The 25,087-nt window shown below is 43.1% G+C and overlaps 1 protein-coding gene across 3 annotated transcripts in view; it reads right to left on the reverse strand.

Moving 5' to 3' along the window:
- The window catches only part of ASPG (asparaginase), a 124,898-nt gene that overhangs the window by 52,319 nt on the left and 47,492 nt on the right, over nt 1-25,087 (reverse strand). For all 3 annotated transcript variants that reach the window (XM_070751505.1, XM_070751491.1, XM_070751498.1), the window contains exons 7-9: nt 13,911-14,023; nt 5,795-5,980; nt 1,916-2,029 (exon numbers count right to left, since the gene is read on the reverse strand). In XM_070751505.1, coding sequence (XP_070607606.1) covers nt 1,916-2,029; nt 5,795-5,980; nt 13,911-14,023 — 413 coding nt within the window. The remainder of the gene's footprint in view (nt 1-1,915; nt 2,030-5,794; nt 5,981-13,910; nt 14,024-25,087) is intronic.

Consider the following 25,087-nt stretch of genomic DNA (forward strand, 5'->3'; position numbering starts at 1 on the left):
TGTGTATGTGTAATGCAGAATTGTTCCCTGATTACAGAGAATATGGGAATATACATGCCTAATGATGCCTATCTCCCTAGAAGCATGGCTGTACAAAGTTAAAGAAAACAAGAGTACTGTGGGAAAGATTATCTCACTTTTAGTACTGTTTAGGCATGTCTGATAAAAAAATAAAATAAGGAGAACATTGTAGGTGTGGGAATTTTTTAATGCTACATTCCAGGGGAAGTTAGGCCCCTATATATATTGGAATGTAGCATTAAAAAATATAAGTTTATATATATATATATAAGTTTATCTGCAGAGTCCCAAATCCCAGTAAGAGTGTGGCTACCTGATGAAGGTAAATAAGCCCGAAATAGATCTATAGTAGTCTCCCTTTTTTTTCATTATCAGCAAAAATATGTTACACTGACACACACACATCTTTCCAAGCCAAAGATAACAACGATAAAGGGACATGTGTAGTTCTCTCTTCTCTCACTATCTTTCAACTATCATTAACTTAGCAGCATTCCTAACTCTAGTTACTAAAACATATGCAGATTTCCCCCACAGTTCACTAGAGAGTCTAGGTTACAGAAACATCTCACAGTAGAATATGTAGGATCCTATTGCTCCATGGGTAAAAATCTGCAGTATTTTCTTGATTTGCTATTTTTATACTAAACTTTGACCTACACCATAAACTACTTTGTGGGCATACTGTGTGGGTGATTCTTTATTAAAATGGCCCTCCCTCCCATCACCCCTCTCTCCCGGGGTGGCGCAGCAGGTAGAGTGCTGTACTGCAGGCCACTGAAGCTGACTTGTAGATCTGAAGGTCAGCGGTTCAAATCTCATCACCGGCTCAAGGTTGACTCAGCCTTCCATCCTTCTGAGGTGGGTAAAATGAGGACCCAGATTGTGGGGGCAATAGCCTTACTCTGTTAAAAAAGTGCTATTGCTAACATGTTGTAAGCCGCCCTGAGTTTAAGGAGAAGGGCGGCATAAAAATTGAATAAATAAATAAATAAATTAGCAGCAGATAAATTAAGAATAGATAATATTTTTAATCTATATTGTACTATAGGCACTATTTTTTATCACCCTCTAAGAGCTACAGGAAACATAACAAATGGGCAGCACTTGAATTGAAGTCTTTCTTTGACTTGGGGATAGAATTTTTAAAAAGGTTTAGCAGGATTTTGTCTGAGGTTCAGCAGGCCAAAACTGGTTCTGAAGATCACTCAAGGGAGTAGAACTGAACCGCTCTGTTTTTTTAATTTTTATTTTGGGGCCAAGGCTAACTTGAGATATTTGATATAAAAGGAGAATATTATGTCAATATCATCGTCATCGTCATCATCCAGTTGACAAAGGATGAAAATATTACGTCAATATCATAATGATCATTGTCATCATTGTCATCAAATTGTCAATGTTAGTCTTGCTATTGCTATCCAATTCCTATTTATTCTTATTAATATGAATTTTGAATGGATTTATTCATGCACACTGACTCCACAGGGTGCATTTTCACATCATTAATCAAACAAATTATCTCAATATACAATATTTTGTGAGCCGCCCCAAGTCTTTGTGAGCCGCCCCGAGTCTTTGGAGAGGGGCGGCATACAAATCTAATAAATGATTATTATTATTATTATTATTAGTAGTAGTAGTAGTAGTAGTAGTATTTTGATATTGCTTAGATTTTTTGGTAGCTTACTGTGTTGAGAGAACTTAGCCAACACCAAGAGCAAGCTGTTTTTTAAACTTCCCTTGGCCACCATATACTACAGTAGTTATTAGTTATTGAACTCCCCTTGGCCACCAGATACTAATATTAGTTATTAAACTTACCTTGGCCACCAGCAATTTATGGGATACTATGTGTAAGAAAATTAAGGAAACCAAACATTCAAAAGTTTACCTTTTTCTTTTCATCAAAAGTAAGTCCAGGTTTGCTCAGGACATAGGATAATTTGGCAAGAGCAGCTTCTGGTGTCATATCTCCTCCTGGAATTACACCGAGATCCATGAGACTCTATATTCAATGCCAAAGGGGAAAAAATACAGCTTGAATGAAGGCACTGCTTTCTTATATAACTAGGATGAAAAACAGCTCTGCAAGTGCGAAGCATGATTTAGAGCAATGAGAGGTACAGTAGTCCTTGACTTACAACCACAACTGAGCCCAAAATTTCTGTCCTGAGCGAGATCTGTGTTAAGTGAGTTTTGCCCCATTTTATGCCTTTTTTTGCCATAGTTGTAACAAGCTGTTAAGTAATTCTGGCCTCCCCATTGACTTTATTTGTCAGAAAGTGGCAAAAGAGGAATCATGGCTCTGGGACATGGCAACCTTTATAAATATGAACCAATTGAGGGGGACGCTGCAACAGTCATAAGTGTGAAAACGGTCATAAGTCATTGTTTTCAGTGCTGTTGTAACTTCAAATGGTCACTAAATTACTGATTGCAGCCCTCTGTTCAACCAATATTCCTCCAATGCTACAAATGTCAGGAAGTATTTTTTAGGGCCAGCTTGTTTGTGAAGGAATTAGAAAACACAGAACATCTCATCGTGTTTTGCAATAGCACTTAGATTTATATACTGCTTCACAGTGCTTTCTAAGCAGTTTATAGTCAGCATATTGTCCCCCAATAATCTGGGTCCCTTTTACTGAGCTCTGAAGTAGGGGTGAAATGGTCCTGGCCATTTCTGCTGGTTGTCAAAGAGCTGGTAGCGACGACAGTGTGAGGCTTCGCCAACACACCAGGATGCCGCCATTTGGGTTCTTTTACCATCTGCACAATCTTGAGCCAGTGAGAATCAAACTGCTGAACGGCTGGCAGCTAACAGTCAGCAGAAGTAGACTTCAGTACTGCATTCTAACCACTGCGTCACCAGGGCTCATTAATGAACAAACTTTCTGCTACTGCACCGGTCAATATGATTTAATATTTGTTATCGTTATTTACTAAGTTTTGGTAAATGTGTGAATGCCTAGAGTAAAATTTGAAAATTTAAACAAGATTTTAATTCTATTGTTCCCTTGATTTAGATGTCAATATTATTTTGCTAACATAACTATTTAAAAAAAATTGATTTCATTTTCTGATTTCCACACACTTGGCACATTTTAAACACAGAAATTATTATTATTAGTAGTAGTAGTAGTAGTAGTAGTAGTAGTAGTAATAGTAATAGTAGCATAGTAATAATAACAACAACAACAATAACAATAACAATAATAATAATAATAATATCTTAATTCATAATGCGAAGCTAATCAGGAATAGGGTCTACCTTGTGAAATCATGCCAATAACAAACAGGCTTTGTTGCTACAGTATAATGTAACATATTTTCAGAATATTTGCCATGCTTTCAGCTATTAGTTATTTTGCGTATATTATGGGCATGCTTTAATACAGCAGTTGGGATGTCCAGAATTAAATGTTTATAACAAAAATTATCCTACTCAACCTTAAAGAAAAGCCATTGACCTTGGAATCTTCTCAAGATACATGCTAGTATACATGCTAAATAGATGAGTATGAACAATCCTATTGGCAAATTGTATTCAGTATATGTTTCCTATAACCTAATATTCTTTCTTTTTCATTACCACATTACCACAATGACAGACTCTCTACCATTAGCTAACGGCAAACCTTTAAGCCAAAATACATGCTCAAGAACCAAAACCATTTTAAAACCAAAGAAAAGCAACTATTATAAACCTAAACCAGGCTTTTTAATTAAAAATTAAAAATAAATAACACATATGTCTTTGTACATGACAGTCTTTGTCTGTTAAGATGAATTAGGCAAAAAACCCCACAACCTTAGAAAGCGCTTGATGCAAGAACTAGTCATCTCTGGGATACAATGGGGATTATAGAAAAAGAAATTAAAAAGTTCCAAGTGCCGGATCTGACATAATTCTATTAATTGGCACAACCACTTAAACTTGGTCCTATCCTACTTTTTAAATCACATTTGAATAAAATCCTTGGATAAAATCTGTCATTCATGCTATATCTCTTGGAAACATCCTGTCTTGAGAACCAGTCAGAAGTTTCACCTGGTTCAACAAGCAATGGCCTGTACTATTATTGGAATACCTACCTTCAGCCATATAATTATTATTTATTATTAGATTTGTATGCCGCCCTTCTCTGAAGAATAATATCATTGCAAAGCAAGCTACATTGTCTGCCAATCAATTTCAGTACACAATTCAAGGTGATAGAATTTAAAGTTCTACAAGGCTGAAAGCTTGGATATCTCCAAGATCCCATTCCGCAAATTGAATTTGTCCATCTAGTACAGTGTTTCCCAACCTTGGCAAGTTGAAGATATCTGGACTTCAACTCCCAGAATTCCCCAGCCAGCATTTGCTGGCTGGGGAATTCTGGGAGTTGAAGTCCAAGTATCTTCAACTTGCCAAGGTTGGGAAACACTGATCTAGTAAAATCCAATGCTAAGGTTGCCAACTATGAGGAAGTACTACCTACACAGCAGAGGTGGGTTGCTCCCAGTTCGGCCCAGTTCTGTGAACCACTAGCGGTGGCGGCAGGAGGCTCTACCCAGGATGCTTCTGCACATGCGCAGAAGCGTCACGCGATGAGTGAGAGTGAACCAGTAGCAACAAGTTTTAGAACCCATTACTGCTACACAGATATCTAACTGATGGCTCCAGACTTTTAGAACGGCCTATCCCCAATTATTTGGACTATGTTATAGTTGAAAATCTGTTTAACTTGCTGTTCTGCTTGGGTCAATATTACCCAAAATGAAATTTGAGACCTGTAGATTATCTGTCTTGTGGATCTCAAACTTGTGATTAATTGACTTTTCCTCATTTGAGGGGTTCTTACTAAGAGTGTGGGGTTTTTTTTCCTTTTTGTTTTATTTTTGCTACATGCTGATTGTTTGTTTGTTTGTTTGTTTGTTTGTTTGTTTGTTTGTTGGTTGGTTGGTTGGTTGGTTGGTTGGTTGGTTGGTTGATTGATTGATTGATTGATTGATTGATTGATTGGATTTGTATGCCGCCCCTCTCCGTGGACTCGGAGCAGCTAACAACAGTGATAAAAACAACATGTGACAATCCAATACTAAAACAAGTAAAAGCCCTTATTATAAAACCAATCATACATACAAACATACCATGCATAAATTGTAGAAGCCTGGGGGGAAAGAATATCTCAGTTCCCCCATGCCTGACGGCAGAGGTGGGTTTTTAGGAGCTTACGAAAGGCAAGGAGGGTGGGGGCTATTCTAATCTCTGGGGGGAGTTGGTTCCAGAGGGCCGGGGCCGCCATAGAGAAGGCTCTTCCCCTGGGTCCCGCCAAACGACATTGTTTAGTTGACGGAACCTGGAGAAGGCCCACTCTGTGGGACCTAACTGGTCGCTGGGATTCGTGCAGCAGAAGGCAGTCCCGGAGATAATCTGGTCCGGTGCCATGTTACATTTCGTTACACTTCAAACAGTACAAGTGTATAGTAAATGCGAACAGAACAGCAAGGTTAAAGTGAAGATTTTGCTGCCTGATACATCCAATACATACTTCTTATTATTATGCCCTTGTTAGTAATTCTTTCATTTTAATTGTATGGAAGTCACTTGGAATCTTTGGAATGGAGTGGCCCGTAAGAGAAGAAAAGCAAGTATCTTCACTAGCCAAGGATATTTTTTAAATCTGCCATCTAAAACAAGAACCTTACAAGTGCGTTTAAGATCATGGGAATTATCTGTAAGCTATCAAGATGGGAAAAGTTATTTATATTACAGAATTCCTCTCACCTTTCCTGTGGCATAGACCAATGACACAGATCCCCGCAGACATTGGGTGCAATTCAAAATCATAACATTGGAATCAGTAGCTTTCCTCAGCAAATCTAATAATTCTGGACAATTATTTGGAGCATTTCCACTCCCATAGGTCTCAAGTACAACGCCTTCCATAGAGCTCTGAAGAAATGCCCTTACCTGCAGGGAAGAGAAAAAACACAATGAGAAATCACAGTTCAAACTCATTGTAATGGTTTTATTTTTTTTCTCAGATCCATTCAAACTGTATGAATAGCCATATTAGTTCTGTAATGAGGAATATAACTAACTCCGTGTCCTCTTTTGACTGGACTGGCATAGACCCATTAGTAAATAAATGTTCAAAAAGGAACAGAAGTGCTAATTATTTAAGATTAATAAGTGGATGTTACAAGCACACATGTGTATATAAATACACTCTCTCACACAGATGCACACACTTGCGCAAGAATCAATAGTTTATAGTATTATCTATGGCAGGCTACATTTTCTGAGAGTTTCTAGCCTGATCAAGGGTGGGGGAAAAGCATAGCTAATATATGATGTTCGTCTATCATGTTCGAAGAGGACCTTGACATCTAATGGTTTGTGGGCTGCATGCGGTATGTCTGCTGGTGACTGGTAAGGCCTATATGGGCATGAAATGTTCTGCCACAAGTTAGCCACACATGCGTGGGCACCATTGTCGCAGCATTTGCAGCTCTGGCTTTGCAGAGTCCTCACTTCTCTTCTGCTATGAATGTTCTTCTGGTCTAGGACGTCTGGAAACCTTGGTAAATCAGCATGCGCCATGTTGGTCAATCTCATACCAGGGTTTCAAAGGAGGTGGTGTCGATTTCAAGGAACTTGAAGGAGGCTTTTAATGTATCTTTGTATTGCATCCTTTGTCCTCCATGTGATCACTTTCCTTTAGACAGCTGACCATAGAGGAGCTGTTTAGGGATACGATGGTCTGGCATCCTAGCAACATGGTCTGCCCAGCATGTCTGGACTTTCATCAGAAGAAGTGGGGATTGATGGCAGGCCTGCTCTGGAGAGGACCTCAGTGTCAGGCACCTTATCCTGCCACTGGATACTCAGAATTCTACAGAGGCAGATCATGTGGAAGTGGTTCAATTGCATAGCATGTCTCCTGTATACAGTCCAAGTCTCACTGGCATACAACAGGGTAGTTAGCACTACTGCTTGGTAGACTTTGAGATTTGTAGCGAGGCTTATTCCATGTCGGTTCCACACATTGGTCATCAGTCTGCCAAATACAGAGCTTGCCTTGGCGATTCTGCAGTTGATCTCAATGTCAATTGTCACTGCACGAGAGAGGGCGCTGCCAAGGTATGTAAATTGGTCCACTGCTTGTAGCTTTTGTCCCTTTACTGTTGGTGGAGCTCTTGGTATTTGGCTTATGGAGCTGGCAGATTCATCACCTTGGTCTTCTTTATGTTGATAAGGAGACCAAAATTGTTGCATGCTGCTGCCAAATTAATATACGGTATTTTTCAGCGTATAAGATGCACCGTAGTATAAGACGCATCTCAGTTTTGGGGGAGGAAAATAAGGAAAAGAATCTGCTTGCCAGGGATTCATCTGGCTAACATCCTTAGTCTGGTCAGCTTCAGCACATTATTTTATCTCCGGTTAAGGGCTTTAAAAAATTATTCTGAGAGAGGAACAATGAAAGAGCTTGCAAGCCAGTAAGATCTGGGAACATCATTAGCACCTGGGAAGAAACAGTCTGAGCAAGTAGAGCAATGGAAAAAACCCTGCAAAGACTTAGGGCTTGGAAAACATTCTTTGCAGAGAGTAACAATGAAAGAGCTTGCAAGCGGGTAAGAGCTGGGAACTTCGTTAGCACCTGGTTAGGGCTGGAAAGAAACTTACTCAGAGCAAGTTAGAAATTTTTTTTTAAACCCTGCAAAAACTTAGGGCTTGGAAAACATTCTTCGCAGAGAGAAACAACGAAAGAGCCTGCAAGATAAGAGCTGGGAAGATCATTAGTAGCTAGTTAGGGCTGGGGGGGGGGGAAGCTACATTCAGAGTATAAGACGCATCCTAATTCAGCCTCTTTTAGGGAGGAAAAGGGTGCATCTTATACACCGAAAAATATGATAGCTAATATATATAGCACTGCATTGTGTACAAATAAATGTTGAGTACACAAAGAAAGGCTATACTCAAAAATGGGGAAAAAATGATGATTCAGAAAGTTGCAGGTAATCTGCCTATTTTAATTATGATGTGTTAAAATAATCTACTTAAATAAGGACATTGATATATGACTCCAGAGTGAATAGCTTGCAATTACTTTTGCACTTAGAATTACAGACTTCTAACATAGACCTTAAAGGCCATCTGCTAGGGTTGCCTGGTTTTAATAACAAGACCTTGATGATACAATGCAGGAAAATATGAGACAGTAGAAGCAGAGGAAAGATAAAAATTTCAAATGATCTCCTACTTCCTTTGATTTAACTGTGTTACAGCAGAAAATTAGGACATCTTTCCTTTGTTTAATGTACATTTGCAGACTAGCACCATTTCTTAGCTAAGAGCACTTGTGAACAGGACTGAAGCTATATGAAAGGTAGTTGGTGGGGTATAAGAGAACTTTAGCCCTAGACTTTTGCTGGAGATGGGGCCAGGTTTAGACATGGTGAGGCCCCAAGCTATGAGAAGCTGTAGAGGCTCTACCTGACAAGTACCAGCAGAGAATAAAGCTGTGTAACAACTGAATTTAGCAAGATTGCTGCCAAAATGCATAGCAAACTTGTGGTGGGGAGGGAATGGGATGGGCCCTCTTTGAACAAAAAGCGTTAGTGTATGCAGAAACAAAGCAATGTAGCTCCCCTCCCCCCCAGCCCTAACTAGCTACTAATGATCTTCCCAGCTCTTATCTTGCAGACTCTTTCGTTGTTTCTCTCTGCGAAGAATGTTTTCCAAGCCCTAAGTTTTTGCAGGGTTTTTAAACACATGGATCATGTGACCATACTAAAGGCTTAATTTAATTTCCCATATTTTAAAAAAAATCTGACATTTCAAGAGGCTTCTACGGACTGTGAAACCTAAGTGATATTGGTGTTACAGTGATCCCTCGATTTTCGCGATCTCGTTCTTCGCGAAACGCTATATCGCGATTTTCCCCACCCGATGACGTCACTCTCTTCCTTCCTTTCTCATCTTTCTTTCTCTCTCTCTTTCTCTATCTTGCTTCTTCCTCTCTCACACTCTCTTCCTCCCTCTCTCATCTCTTTCTTTCCTTCTCTCTCTTTCTCTATCTCTCCCCCTCTTGCTGGCGGGCGGCGGGCGGGCGGCGGGCGGGCGGCGGGCGAGCGGGGGCATCAGCGAGGAAGACCCAGGGAAGGTTCCTTCGGCCGCCCAGCAGCTGATCTGCTCGGCAGCGCAGCGAGGAGCCGAATCGGGGTTTCCCCTTTGCGTGGGCGGCGGGGAAACCCCGATCTTCGTCTGCTCGCTGCTGCTGCGCTGCCGAGCAGATCAGCTGCTGGGCGGCCGAAGGAACCTTCCCTGGGTCTTCCCCACCGCCCACGCAAACTCCACCATCTGCACATGCGCGGCCATGAAAAAAAGGGCGCGCATGCGCAGATGGTGTTTTTACTTCCGCAACCCTACATCGCGAAAAATCGATTATCGCGAGGGGTCTTGGAACGGAACCCTCGCGATAATCGAGGGATCACTGTATATCGATTTCATAGATCCATAAGGTAGACTTTGATTGTGCAAACAATTAGTGCCAACACTTTAATTTGCATGTTCTCTTATACCTCCCTTCTTGGGATACTGTAGGTACATAGAGCAAACTTTTCCAGTCTCTAACATAGCAGTCTTGTTTTTGACTAGGTGCTGCTTTTATGTTAACTATCTTGTCCGTTAGCTTTAAACTGTTAAATAGATAATTTCATCTGCATTCGATGCTTTTCTATCTGACAACTGTTTTATTGTACAGTGGTGTCTCTACTTAATAACTTAATTCATTCCGTGACCAGGTTTTTAAGTAGAAAAGTTTGTAAATAGAAGCAATTTTTCCCATAGGAATCAATGTAAAAGTAAGGGAAGAAGCTAGAAAAGTTAGGAAAGAAATAAAAGCTCGAAATTTGGGTCGAAGGAGGAGGAAGAAGAAGAGGAGCAGAACAGTTGCTGCCGAACGAACAAGGTGAGGTGAGGGGAATTAAAAAATCCAAAACTTTAAGGCTTAAAAAAAAAAGAGGGAATCTGAGGCAGCGAGGAGGAGCATGCGCCTTCCATACACCCGGTGCGAGGCTGCCTCCCATACACTGCGCCAGAGAGAGATACCCAGGGGGAATTGCAGGAAACTGGCCTGGCCTTCATGCCGCTCTCAAATTTCCTGGGAAATTTTTCAAGGCTCGGATTCTTAAACAGAAAATGGTTCTTAAGAAGAGGCAAAAAAAAATCTTGAATAGCCAGTTCTTGTCTAGAAAAGTTCTTAAGTAGAGGCGTTCTTAGGTAGAGGTACCACTGTATCTCACTTTCTAATGGAACTGATTTCTGAATATATATTCTCTCTGCAAATTTTATCTCTACATCATATGTTTCAATATACTTCTTTTAACCTCATTTACATCAATCAAATCTCTTCCATGATAACAAATGAATAATCCTATCTTAATATAAATTTTCTTTTCTTCTCTGACTTTCTAAAGTTTCATTTTTCCTTTCACAGCATTTTATTCCAATTCTTAATTGAGATATTTGTCTTTCACTTAACAATGAAAATCTTGGTTTAATCATTTCCCAATTGGATTTGTCATATAATTTAATGGGGCTTCATTTCTACATCACCCAAAAGCTACAATTGGTCCAGAATCCAATAGTGCAAGTAATTATGGATTCTTCTCACTATGCCCGTGTGACACCACTACAATAGTCTTCATTTAATGGTAGTAATTGGGACCACATTTTATCACTAAGCAATATATAAGCACGTAGCAATGGTAGTTTTGGCAGTCCCTAATTTAAGACAGGACTTCAAGTAACTTCAGCTTCTGGCTTCCTGCCATCTTTCCCAGGGATTTTGCTTGTGGTTGCCAATGAGACTATAGAATATTGCAATGGCCAAAACTTTGAGGATCAATCCTGAGTGCATTTCATTTGGTTCTACTGAATTGAATGAATGGTTCTTAACCAAGGACCATCTGTACTGTAGAAGCCACACTGTCTCCCCATTGGATTTTAGCTGCAATTCATGGTTTAGCATCTTTAAAGCTCTACATGGCACAGGACCAGTACACTGGAGGGGCCACCTTCTCACCAGAGTGCCTCTTAGCCACTCTGGATCCATTAATTGAAATAATGTTATTGTGTGGGACCCAGGGAGTGGACCTTTATACTGGCAGCTCCTATTTTATGGAACAATCTTTCTCCCAACGTACAGTTGGCCTTGACTTTGCTGGCCTTTAAAAATGCTGTCAAATCAGGTTGCTTTCTTGGACTTCAGAGTCATGTTATGCTGGAGCCATGATTAGATCATAGTATTATTTCTGTTTGGATCACCATTTTATTGTTTTGTTACTTCATTATTCTCAGTTTACATATGATGGTTTTATGTTCTCCATATTAGATTTTGTTGAATTTTGTGAGCCAGACAAAGACACATTAGGTTGTGCCACATAAATACCTTCCATACATTTTAAGTAGATATACCCTTTTCCCCAAGGCTATGAATTAGCAGCTTGAATTTTATAATTGCCCAGGTAGCATTCTCCTGTTGTAAAATATTGCCCAACTTGTATCAGGGTCAACTAAGCAAGCAAAAGTGAGAGGTCTCTATACAGATTTATGTCAGATTTGTCAGTAAATTTCTTAGACTCCAAGAAAAGATTTGGAACAAATTTGATTTGGAACAAGATTTGGAACCCTGTACAAGATAGACAAGCTCCACCTGAACCAAAATGGAACTAGGCTGCTGGCATATCATTAAAAAAAAAAGCTGTAGAGCAGCTTTCCCACTGATTCCTAAGGGTATGTCAACAGACAGGAAGCAGCAGTCACGGAGAAAGGTTATACAGATTTTAGAAAATAATATAAGTAATAGCATTATGAGTTAATCAGTGGACGTGACAGTCAGGACTCAGAAACAAAAAGGCAAGATATGGGAAAGGTTCTAGTATACAGTATAGGTGTTTCTGTACCAATGCTAGAAGTGTCCAAATCAAGAATGGAAAATTAGAATATTTTGTTGCAAACAAGGACATAAATACTTATGTACTACGTAACAGAAATCTGCTGGAATGAAGAGAATGAACGAATTAGAGTAATTCCTAGCTATTAAATTTATTTATTTATTATTATTTGGATTTGTATGCCGCCCCTCTCCGAAGACTCTTTATATAAAGAACAGAAGATATAAGATATATATCTAAAGCCAGAACTTAAGATTAGCTCAGTGAAGATGTTGACAGTGTTCAACTGTGAAAAAAGTCAAATTCTATGCTAGAGATCATTAGGAAAGCAATTAAGAACTGCCAAATTTGTAATGTCTTGTAATACTAAATACAATTCTAGTCACTCCATTTGAAAGAGAATATACAGAGCTATAAAAAGGGCAGAATATGATTATCAAAACAAATAGTCTCAAATATTTCCTTTAGTTTGCAAAATCTAGTAGCTTCCTATAACAAATATTGATATAATAGTGTTCTTGGAATGTTGACCGCATTTAAACAAGTATCATAAGATAATTTGTTCAATACTAATTCTCTAAGATTATTTAAATACCAACAATGAACCTGGGTAATACCAAATATCTTTTTTCATTGCTTATATTAATTATATGGAATCAACACTCCAAACTGGGAATGGGACCTTTTGCCTCCACCAGTTGGATGAAGCTATTTCCTCCGCAGCAGCTGATCGGCCGCTGCCTTCACTCCCTCGCCCAAAGGCCCCTAGCTCTTGGCCCCAGCCCTTTGGCCACAAAAATCCAAATTCAACCACAGCCTTTTGGCCACATGGGACACTTCGCCACCATCCAATCAGAACGGTTGTTACAAAATGCTACTTTTGGAAGGAAAGAATGGAACAGTTTGCTCTTTCATACACAAACACACACACTGAATGATAGAGAGGGAAGGGACCTCGGTGGCCATCTAGTCTGACACCCTTCTCATTCAGGAGACTTACAGAATGATAGAGAGGGAAGGGACTTTGGTGGCCATCTAGTCTGACCTGACCCTCCTTCTCATTCAGGAGACTTACAGAATGATAGAGAGGGAAGGGGCCTCGGTGGCCATCTAGTATGACCCCTCTTCTCAGTCAGGAGACTTGCAGAATGATAGAGAGGGAGGAAACCTCAGAGACCATCTAGTGCAACCCTCTTCGCAAGCAGTAGAATTGGTCTTCCGGTCAAATTCTTGGGCTGCTAAATTGGCTGGTGGAACTCCTTGCCTCACAACAAGCCAATCCTTTAAAAGCTAATTTGGGAACCCAATCAGAGCAGTCCTCTCAAAAGAGGTTTGGGAGAGACTGCTAGTTAGCAAAGGACAGAAGTGAAGGCTGGTTGTTGTCTGGGGCCCCTTTATGACCTGCTACTCATGGTAATCTTTGAAATTTTTACGATGCATGGAGCATTTATGACAAAAGAAAGTGTCAAGAGAGGCAACAATTTGGAGGCCCCTGACTTGGGGGTAGGGGGCCACCCCCACCCCCCACCCATACACATTTAACAAGAGTTGGAAGGGACCTTGGTGGTCATCCAATCCCACCCTGTCCTTCCGCCCATACACATTTGACAAATTCTGATCTGCTAAATTGGCCAGGGGAACACACTGCAACATGGTCTCTCAAACTCCCTTTGCATTTCTCTCTCCCCCCCCTCTCTCTCTCTCACTCTCTCCAGGGTCCCTTCCAACACTTGTTAATTTCTTTGGGAATCTGTAGAAGTCACTGACTTGAGAGGGGGGTTGGACTAGATGACCTCTGTGGTCACTTCCATCTCTCTGATTCTGTAGAAATCTGCTTGAGAAGGGGGTTGGACTAGATGGTCTCTATGATTCTAGGCTAAATGTCCTAAACCCCTCCAAACTTGCTCTGAGATGTTCTGAGGAAGTGGGAGGCTGACCGCTGTAGCAGTAATTCCAGGGAAGAGTTTCAGTAATCCCACGTTGCTGTTCATATTCTTCTGGGTCTCAAATTTCTTCATAGCGTCAGGTCTCCATATGGTCTCCCAATTAACTGTGAAAAAAAAGCAATATTCTTTCCTATTGTATTCAAAATGTGTCTTGCAAAAAATCTGATGAATATTCACCCCAAAATAACTACCACTTTATGTATACAAAAGACCATACATAAGACCCAGAGTCACTCCAAGGGTAAGATGGGCAGCATATACAGTGGTACCTCTACTTAAGAATGCCTCTACTTAAGAACTTTTCTAGATAAGAACCGGCTGTTCACGATTTTTTTGCCTCTTCTCAAGAACCATTTTCTACTTAAGAACCTGAGCCAGGAAAAATTTCCCAGAAAATTTGAGAGCAGCACGAAGGCCCGGCCAGTTTCCTGCCATTACCCCTGGGTTTCTCTCTCTGGCACAGTGTATGGGAGGCAGCCTCGTGCCGGATGTATGGGAGGCGCGTGCTCTTCCTCACTGCCTCAGAGTCCCTCTTTTTTTTTTTAAGCCTTAAAGTTTTGGATTTTTTTGATTCCCCCCACCTCACCTTCTTCCTTCAACAGTGACTGTCTTCCTCCTCGTCTTCCTCCTCCTCCTCCCACCCAAATTCTGAGCTTTTATTTCTTTCCTAATGGGTTTGCACACATTATTTGCTTTTACATTGATTCCTATGGGAAAAATTGCTTCTACTTACAAACTTTTCTACTTAAGAACCTGGTCACAGAATGAATTAAGTTCTTAAGTAGAGGTACCACTGCACATTTATTAAATAAAGAAATAAAATATAGTACCTTGCAATTGAGTGAACTTTCAATCACACAGGAAGATTCTGACATTCTCTTTGGCCCTGAAAAATCTGCTTTGCGCCCTCCCACTCCCTTCCCATTTTTTCCCTTCTAGCAAATACAGTGATACCTTGTCTTACAAACTTAATTGGTTCAGGGACGAGGTTCTTAAGGTAGAAAGTTTGTAAGACGAAACAATGTTTCCCATAGGAATCAATGGAAAAGTGATTAATGCGTGCAAGCCCAAAATTCACCCTTTTTGCCAGCTGAAGCACCCGTTTTTGCGCTGCTGGGATTCCCTTGAGGCTCCCCTCCATGGGAAACCCCACCTCCAGACTTCTGTGTTTTTGCGATGCTGCAGGGGAATCCCAGCAGCCCAAAAATGGGCGCTTCGCTGGCAATGGAAGTCCGGAGGTGGGGTTTCCCAGCGAAGCGCCCATTTTTGCATTGCTGGAATTCCCTTGAGGCTCCCCTCCAGTGAGGGGAGCATCAGTGAAATCACAGCATCGCAAAAACACAGAAGTCCGGAGATGGGATTTTGAGGACTTCGGTGTTTTTGCGATGCTGTGACTTCACTGATGCTCCCTTCACTGGGAAACCCCAGTGGGGATTCCCATGGAGGGGAGCCTCAGGGGAATTCCAGCAGTGCAAAAATGGGCTCTTCGCTGGCAACGGAAGTCCTGAGGCGGGGCATCCCAGCAGCGGCGGTGGGTTTGTAAGGTGAAAAAAGTTTGTAAGAAGAGGCAAAAAAATCTTAAACCCCGGGTTTGTATCTCAAAAAGTTTGTATGACGAGGCGTTTGTAAGATGAGGTATCACTGTATTGAACATTCATGGGGTTGCAGATGGGATTTTATCTTCATTCTACCATTGAAAACCATTCCATCAGTGAAAGTGGATAATCCAGGATTCATTCATCTGGAAAGGAAAAGTAAGTGCAACCTAGTAAATTTTCTTGTATTCATCTCTTGTGAGTCTCCTTTTCTTCTCATAGGTAGGCAGCATCTAAACATTGCAATGCAACACAATGGGGAGAGAATCTACCTTCTACTAGTCTGCAAAGTTCTGTGAATATCAGTAGCACAGCATGACTCTTACATAAAGGAAAAATCATTTCCTTGAGTTCTGTCCAGTTATAGATCCAATACTGGGTCCTGTTGTGGACTTAATTTCTCATAGGAATTTCAGGTTTCAGAAGGCCAATAAGAGATCATGTGTAGTTCTTAATAATAACAGCAGCAATAATGATGTGAAATACAACTAATCTTCACCTTTTATATTTCCAAAGAAAAGAGAAGCCCCAAGCATGGTATTTTATGTTTACTTAATCATATATATTAAATGTTATTCTTTATTTCAAAGAATAGTGCAAAATTAAAATGAAGAACTATTTCAACAGCATAACATACAATTAGAAGATCCTGTGAAATTTAACAGTCCGAATTCTGCAAAAATAAATAAATAATTGAGATGGGAGAACTTAATGATCTCAGGAGGGAGCTGTCAGAGGTAATTCAGGATTACGTCTTTTATCAAAGAACAATTCTACCAGTGCAATGATTTAAAATCTTATTCCTTATCTCTTTTTGCTCAGTAATCAGGGAATGTAGGCATGTAATAAGTTGTAGAAAGTGGACTGCCATTATTATCGATGGAAATTAAGTATCCAAAAATTGATCTGGAAAAACACTACGCAATGCATTCTAGTTAATGGACAAAAGTGTCTGCCAATTAGAACTGAAGAAGCCATTGGATTTTTGCATAACACCTGTTTATAACATCCCAAGTTGAAAACCAATATGTCAACACAATCCAAATTATCTGAATAATAATTTTCAAGCTCTCTGTTATTACAAAGATGTGAAGATGCTTAAACATGATGGATATATTCTGCTTTTCTAATCCCAGTTTCATTTTACATACCTAGGGCAACAGTACCAACATGTGCATGGGGGGGAGGGGTAGGAGTGAAGCAAAGCAATGTGACACATATTTCACACATCTTTAAAAGGCAGATGTTGTTACTCTTACCACTAAACATCTACAGAGTTTATAATGCAGTTACTAGTGATTAAATAAAATGGCAATGATTCAATTAAGTGTGATTATACATTGCAAGCCAGATGCCAGCTGTTTAACTAATAGTCATGCTTCAGTTCCTTTGCTGAAATGCCAAAACATTCATTATTAATTCTGAAAAATCTCACTATCTCTATCTAGCAGACAATGAAATGTAAATAAGATTAAAAGAAAGCTACATCCACAACATGCACATTTGTGGATTATTCATGATGAGCCGGAGTGACGCAGTGGTTAGAGTAGAGCATTGCAGGCTTCTTCAGCTAACTGCTAGCTGTAGTTCAGCAGTTCAAATCTCACCACCGGCTCAAGGTTGACTCAGCCTTCCATCCTTCTGAGGTGGGTAAAATTAAGACCCAGATTGTTGGGGCAATATGCTAATTCTGTAAACTGCTTAGAGAGGGCTGTAAAAGCACTGTGAAGCGGTATGTAAGAATAAGTGCTATGCTATGCTATTCAAGATACTACCCAAGTTAAGAAGTCTGCAGAAAGAGTTGTTCATTTGCATTGTATTATTATATTTTATGAAGCGTCTAGGACTGAAAATTGTACAAGGTTATTAAATGTAAATAAATGTGAAATTAAATGCACATTAAAACACTAAAATAAAAAATACACAAATACAGAGGGATTGTTGATGCCCAAATCAGAATGGTTCTCTAGAGCAGTGTTTCCCAACCTTGGCAACTTGAAGATGTTTGGAATTCAACTACCAGAATTCCCCAGCCAGTGAATGCTTGCTGGGGACTTTTGGGAGCTGAAGTCCACATCTCTTCAAGTTGCCAAGGTTGGGAAACACTGCTCTAGAGAATGGAGATGTCCTAAACTGATATTTTTCGGTCACAGTTGCATTAACAGTAACTTATCTATCCGGTGAATATTTTAAAATATTTTAACTTCAGGGAACTTTTGCATTAGACCTCCTCAAAAGTTCTCAGATGACGATACAAATCTTACAACTACTGGAATGTGACTCAGAAGAGATACTAAAGCAAATTGGAATGGAACGGAATGGAACAGAACAGAATAGAAGTTGGAAGAGATCTTGGAGGTCATCTAGTCCAAACCCCCTAGGTAGGAAACCCTTCACACTTCAGACAAATAGTTAGCCAACATCTTCTTTAAAACTTCCAGTGTTGGAGCATCCATAACTCCTGGAGGCAAGCTGTTCCACTGATTAATTGTTCTAACCTATCATGAAATTTCTCCTTAGTTCCAAGTTGCTTCTCTCCTTGATTAGTTTCCACCCATTGCTTCTTGCCCTACCCTCAGGTGCTTTGGAGAAGACCCGTTGTACCTACCTGAACGGTCTTCTCGATGCACTGGAAGGAGAGTCCAACATGGGTAATGTACCAATCCTATTGGTAGAGACTGAGTTATAATTAGCATAATAATAGCTACCGCCCCCTTACTGCTCCCATGAGCCCCAGTTTTAAAAACGAGAAACATGTAAGAGGATAACCAAATTTTATTAATACAACTAAACTTCAACTCCCCATCTCCGACGTCTCTGAACTTCAACTAGTCGGGTGGGTTTGGACTCTCCTTCCAGTGCATCGAGAAGACCATTCAGGTAGGTACAACGGGTCTTCTCCACTGCATCTGGAAGGAGAGTCCAACATGGGATATACCAAAGATTTACTGCCCATGGGAGGGAAAAGGTCTTGACTGGGACGTTGGAGATGCACACACTTTCTGTAGCACACGTCTACCAAACGCTGCCTCAGCGGACGCAAATGAGTCCAACTTGTAGTGCTTAATAAATGTCGTAGGTGCCGCCCAAGTAGCAGCTCTGCAAATGTCCTCTATAGAGGCCTGGGTCGTCCAGGCCGCCGATGTGGCCGCACTCCTGGTTGAATGAGCTGTTAAGCCCTGCGGTGGGTCATGACCTCCCGCTCTGTAGGCCTCCAGAATGCAGTCCTTAAGCCAACGGCTTATCGATTTAGAAGATAGTCCAAGTCCCATTCTGTGTTGAGCAAACGAAATAAACAAAGTCTCAGACTTCCTGAATGCTGCAGTTCTCCTGATATAAATTTTTAGAGCACGTCGTACATCAACCTTATGCCATCGTAATTCTGATGGATGGTCTCCATGCGTGCAGAAGTCAGGCAAGATAAGTTCCTGTTTCCTGTGAAACAAAGTGTTCACCTTGGGGATGAACGACGGATCCAAGCGGAGTACCACTCTATCTGGATAGAAGATACATAAATCCGGTCTCACAGATAGGGCTGAAATCTCTGACACCCTGCGTGCCGAAGTGACCGCTACTAAAAAGGCTGTCTTCAAGGATAGGAGCCTCAGTGGAATTGATCTCAAGGGCTCAAATGGTGGTTTTGTCAAGGCCTTAAGTACTATCGAGAGATCCCATGAGGGGAACCTCCGTACAGGTGGTGTATGTGAATTTGAGGCTCCACGTATAAAGTCTCTTACCCACGAATGGTGGGCTAGCGAACGAGCCTCCGGTATCTGAATCATGGTGGATAATGCTGCCACCTATCTCCTTAATGTGTTAGGAGCCAGTCCCCGGTCTATTCCTGCTTGCAGGAATTCTAACACCGTAATCACCGATGCTTCCTTGGGGTTCTTGCCCTCCTTGTTACAAAAGGTGCAAAAGGCAGCCCACGTGGCCTGGTATATCCTTGAAGTCGAGGGACGTCGAGCAGCTTGAATTGTATCGATGACCTTCTCCGGCAGATCTTGATGCTTTAATCTGTACCTTTCAAGTGCCAGACGGTTAGTTGTAGCCACTGGGGATCCGGGTGTAACAGGTTCCCCTGGCTGAGGGTGATGATGTTGTCTGGTATCCTCCATGGTGGAACTAGTGACAGAGCCATCAGATCGGAGAACCACGGACGGCGTGGCCAGTATGGTGCCACCATCAGAACCTCTGCCTTTTCCTGGAGCATTTTCTCTAAGACCCTTGGTATCAGGTTTACTGGAGGAAATGCATACAGCAGTCCTGTCGGCCAAGCTGACCGTAGGGCGTTGACCCCCTCTGACCCTGGTTCCGGGAAACGGGAATAGAACCTTTGGGTCTGCGCATTCCGGTGGGTAGCGAACAGATCTACAGATGGAGTCCCAAACCTGTGCGATATCTGTTGAAAAAGCGCTGGGTCCAGTCTCCACTCTGACGGGTCTAATGTAGTCCTGCTGAGCCAATCTGCCTGGGTGTTGTTGGTCCCGGCAATATGCTCTGTGGATAAGGACGCTAGCTGAAATTCGGCCCAATCGAATAGATTTGCCATCTCGTCCATGAGGCGACGCGACCTCGTGCCCCCTTGGTGGTTCAAATGGGCTCTGGTCGCTACATTGTCTGTAAGCACTAGTATGTGCTTGCCCTGGACAACAGAGTGGAAAGCCTGAGGAGCTAGGAAGACCGCTCTGAGTTCGAGGAAGTTGATGTTTATAGGTGACAATTCCTCTGCTGACCATGTGCCTTGAGCCATGTGGGGGCCGATGTGAGCTCCCCAACCGTAGAGGCTGGCGTCTGTAGTCAGGATCATCTTGTCGTGTATCTGAAAGGAAGAACCCCTGAGTATTGCGGGTGATGTCCACCATCTCAGGGCAACCCTGACGTGTCGTGGTATGTGAGTTCATTGATTTGAATGGCTCACCTTGGCCCGTTGAGCCGGTAGTAAAAACCACTGCAGGGCCCGTATGTGGTGTCTGGCCCAGGGCACAATCCCTATAGCGGAGACTAGTGTTCCCAACACCTTTGACAACAGTGACATGGGGACCTGTCTGCGCTGGTTGAGTTCGGTTAATAAACGTTGTATATTCGCTATCCTCTCTGGGGAGAGCGAGACTGAGCCCGACAAGGTGTCTATGATCGCCCCTAGATGTAAAAGTCTGGTTCGGGGGATCAGCTGGCTCTTTTCCAGATTGATGGTAAAGCCATGAGCTTCCAATGTCCGCATAGTTTGGTTTAAGTCCTGTTTCGCCTGCGTTGGCGACCTGGACAGTATGATGATGTCGTCCAGGTACGCCATCAGTCTGATGGATTGAGAGCGCAGGTGTGCCGTCAGGGCATCCAGGAGCTTGGTAAAAGTCCGTGGGGCCGACGAAAGGCCGAATGGCATGGCCTTGTATTGGTAGTGTGTTCCCTCTGAACAGAAACGGAGGTATTTCCGGTGTGATGCGTGTATGGGGACGTGCAGGTACGCCTCCTTCAGGTCGATGGACGTTAACAGATCCTGTGATCTGATTGAGGTCAAGATAGTTTGAAGCGAGTGCATGTGGAACCGCCTGTATTTTATAAAGATGTTGAGTTGCTTCAGGTTGAGAATCAACCTGCAACCCCCTGAAGACTTGGGAACAATGAAAATCCTGGAGTAAAATCCTTTTCCCTCTTCCTGTGGCGGTACAGGCTCTATGGCCTGGATTTCCAGCAGATGAGCAATTTCGTTTTGTAGTTGTTGCTTGTTTTGCGGGTTTCGAACCCGTGGGCAGAGTATAAACCGGTTGGGGGGTTGGCCTACAAACTCCTGGCGCAGCCCTCCTGACACCGTAGCTAGGACCCATTGGTCTGAGGAGGTGGTGTACCAGGAGGCGCTGAAGTGCTGGAGTTTCCCGCCGATTGGGAAATGTCTGGCAGAGTCACTTAGAGCGGCGGAAGCCTCTCTGGGTGTTCCCCCGAAAGGGCCGCCTCGAGCCCTGGTAGCCCCTGGGTCAGTCTTGAAAGGACCCACGGTCGCTCCTGAAGGTTTGGCTTGAGAATTGACCTTGCGAGTACGACCTTTGGCCCTGGCCCACCCCTGTGGAGCTATCCCAGCGGGGCGTTTGGCGCCTCATATATGGCGCTGATCTCCGGTCCTGCCGCCTGCCTGTTCTGGGGAGGACCTTCCGCTTGTCCTTGTCCTCAATTAGGACCTTGTCCAAGATATCCCCAAAGAGCATAGAGCCTTGGAATGGGGCTGACGCCAGTCTCCATTTGGACTTCAGATCGGCTGGCCAATGTCGGAGCCACAGGAGCCGGCGTGCTGCAAGTGTGGTAGCCATGCCCCTGCTAGAAAATTTAGCCGCATGCAATGTAGCATCTGCGGAAAATTCGGCCGCAGCTCGCAGCTTCGCCAGGTCCTGACGTAGTCTTCCATCCTCCGGCCCCAGGCGAGATTGCATCTCCTGTATCCACCGGAGGGAAGCTCGATTTATGAAGGATGCAGCCGCCGCTGCCCGAAATCCCCAGCTCGCCATCTGGTGTGCCTTTTTCAAGAGGATCTCCACCTTCCTGTCCTCTGGCTTCAGGCTCTCCCCTGTTTCGGAGGGCACCAGGGCGCTGGAGACCAGGGTCACGACTGGTTGGTCTATGGGTGGAAATTCGAGGAGTTTCTCCACCTCCTCGTCGAACGTGTAAAAACGACGTTCCAGGTTGGAAGGCCCTTGGGCTGCTGCAGGGTATTGCCAAGGGCGTTTGGCTCCCTGTAGAAAAATATTTGATGCTGGGAAATGTTCTGACTCGGGCTGGGGTTCCTGTAGCAAGGCATCTGGGGTCTTGTCTGCATCTTCTGTTGTTTTAGTTGTACCTGGTAGGTTCATTACCTGTTTAGCCTTAAATAGCAGAGTCCTGAACAATGTTGGCTTAAACAGGCCTACCGGTTGGGGTTGCTCGGGAGTGGTTTCATCCTCAGAGAGGTCATACTCTCTATCGCTGTCCTCTCCCATGAGTGGCTCCTCCAATAAGGACCCCAAGCCCGAGGGGGGCGGTGCTGACCAGACCTGCCCTGTTGTATCTTGAGAAGGTTGCTGGCCATATTTAGTGGCCCCAGCTGCTATGCCTTGAGAATAAACGTTTGCAATTAGATCCTGCAAGTCGGGTGGCATATCTTGCCAAGTGCTTGCCTGCGCCCTTAATCCCGCCGCTGTGGGCGTGAACTTGGCAGATGGGCCCAGGGAACTCCTTCTAGTATAACTAGCTGACTCAGGTCTGTTCCATGAGGGGCCTGGGGAGGAGATGATGCGTGGCAACATAGGTGAATGACTGTCAGGTGACCAGTCCTCCTCGGGTAAGCCAAAGGCCGGCAGTGAGGTGGCTGGGTCAGGTGTTGCTTGCCTCTGACCCAGTGGCACTGTAGAGGGGGAGGCCTGTAGAGCCACCTCCAGCTTTTTCTCTAAGGCCTTAATACGTTTTTCTGCCTCCTTCATAGATGAGGCTGAGGCTGGGGACTGTGAAGTCTTGGACTTCTCCTTGGCTTTCCCTTTGGGTTTCTCCTTAATCACATTGGGAGAAGCGGCCCTCTCGAGTCCCGTTTGTTCCTCCATGTACTCACAGTTGTGTAGTTGAGGAACTGACTATGTTTGGGCCTTGCAGCCTCGTTGTGTAGTAATGTTTGGCTCTGAGTCAGCAACAAAAATGGCCACCGTCTTTTTCGGCCAATCACGCCTGCGCACTGAGGCTTGCAGCCTCTTCGCGCCTACCAGCTGCAGGAAGGACTTCCTGTTGGCGCCTTTCCGGGTTGCACAAGTAGCAACCATCATGGCGGCCCCCTATGCCGTTCGTGGCTTTTTTGCCTTTTTCGGGGGGGGGAGCGCTGCGGCTTCCAGCCCCTTTGCGGCCATGGCGTCTCCCGCTGCCTTCTCCGGCGGCGCGCTCGTGGCTTTGCTGGCCTCGCCGGTGTTTCCGGCCGTCCCAGCGCTTTTCTCTCGCCCTGCAGCTTCCCAGCCGGCGGCGGCTCCGCCGGCGGCTCTTTCGGCGGCCGCCGAACAGCTGAGAGGCGTGGCTCCGATCCTCGCCGGGAGCCCAGCGACAGCGCCTTCCAGGCTTCCCAGTGGAGGGGGCTGACCCCTCCACCTTCAGCCCACAGCCCTGGTCTGGCCACGGAGGTCAGGGACCCCAGGCTGGGTGCTCCTCTACGGGGTGTTCCCACGGAGGGAATACAAAACCCCTGAGGAGGATCGGTGGGGGTGCTGCCCGCGGAGGGCAGAGACTCCTTTCCTCTGTCTTCCTTCCTCTGTGATTCCTTGCAACCTGAAACACAAAGAACAGGATTAAACAGGTCAATAACAATTAATTTAAATACAATTTATTTCTATATTTCTATATATCTATATATAACTATATTAAAGCTCCTAAGAGCAAAACCCAGTATGTCTCTACTCTTGGACTGAGTTTTTAAAACTGGGGCTCATGGGAGCAGTAAGGGGGCGGTAGCTATTATTATGCTAATTATAACTCAGTCTCTACCAATAGGATTGGTACATTACCCATGTTGGACTCTCCTTCCAGATGCAGTGGAGAATAGCCTGACTCCCTCTTTTTTGTGGCAACCCCTGAGATATTAGAACACTGCTATCATGTCTTCCCTAGTCCTTCTTTTCATTAAACTAGACATACCTAGTTCCTGCAACCATTTTTCATATATTTTAGCCTCCAGTCTCCTAATCATCTTTGTTGCTCTTCTCTGCATTCTTACTAGAGTCTTAACATCAAAAACAAAAGTAAAAGTAAAAAGCAACGCACAAGTAGCACAGAAGTCTGTATTTCAGCAAGTTTCTGTTACCAGTTAAGCCCTATAATAGAAAGAATAAGACCTGATTTCAGTTTTGGAAACAAAGATACAGCATCATATTTCATGAAACTATCATTATAAGCAACTCAAATTTTTGCAGCAATTGTATATTAATTTGTTTCCTGGCATCAGTATGGCTGGAATCAACTTTCCTGGAAAGACTTTCTGTTGAGTATGTATAACTCAATGTAAATAGTTGAATTTTGTTAGATGTTTCTGATTGGTTAAGACGCTGACAGTTGGGTTTCGGCGGGAAGCCTAAAAGTATAAAAGGAGCGTCTGGCGCTGTGTAAAAGCCAGACGCATTCCTAGCTGAAGTCACTTGTCAACTAGAGCTGTCAATAAAGGAACCGTTAAAACCCGAGCTGACTCAGACTCTTCACTGGCGACGTCGGACGGTCGAACCTACGATCTCCACCATGGACAACCTGCCTGTCGGAAGAGCTCCTGACTTCTTTGACCCAGAGAAATCCACATGGGACAACTACATATCAAAATTCGACATAGAAACATAGAAACATAGAAGTCTGACGGCAGAAAAAGACCTCATGGTCCATCTAGTCTGCCCTTATACTATTTTCTGTATTTTATCTTAGGATGGATATATGTTTATCCCAGGCATGTTTAAATTCAGTTACTGTGGATTTATCTACCACATCTGCTGGAAGTTTGTTCCAAGGATCTACTACTCTTTCAGTAAAATAATATTTTCTCATGTTGCTTTTGATCTTTCCCCCAACTAACTTCAGATTGTGTCCCCT

This window comes from Erythrolamprus reginae, chromosome 1, assembly GCF_031021105.1.
Source record: "Erythrolamprus reginae isolate rEryReg1 chromosome 1, rEryReg1.hap1, whole genome shotgun sequence".
Lineage (NCBI taxonomy): Eukaryota > Metazoa > Chordata > Lepidosauria > Squamata > Dipsadidae > Erythrolamprus > Erythrolamprus reginae.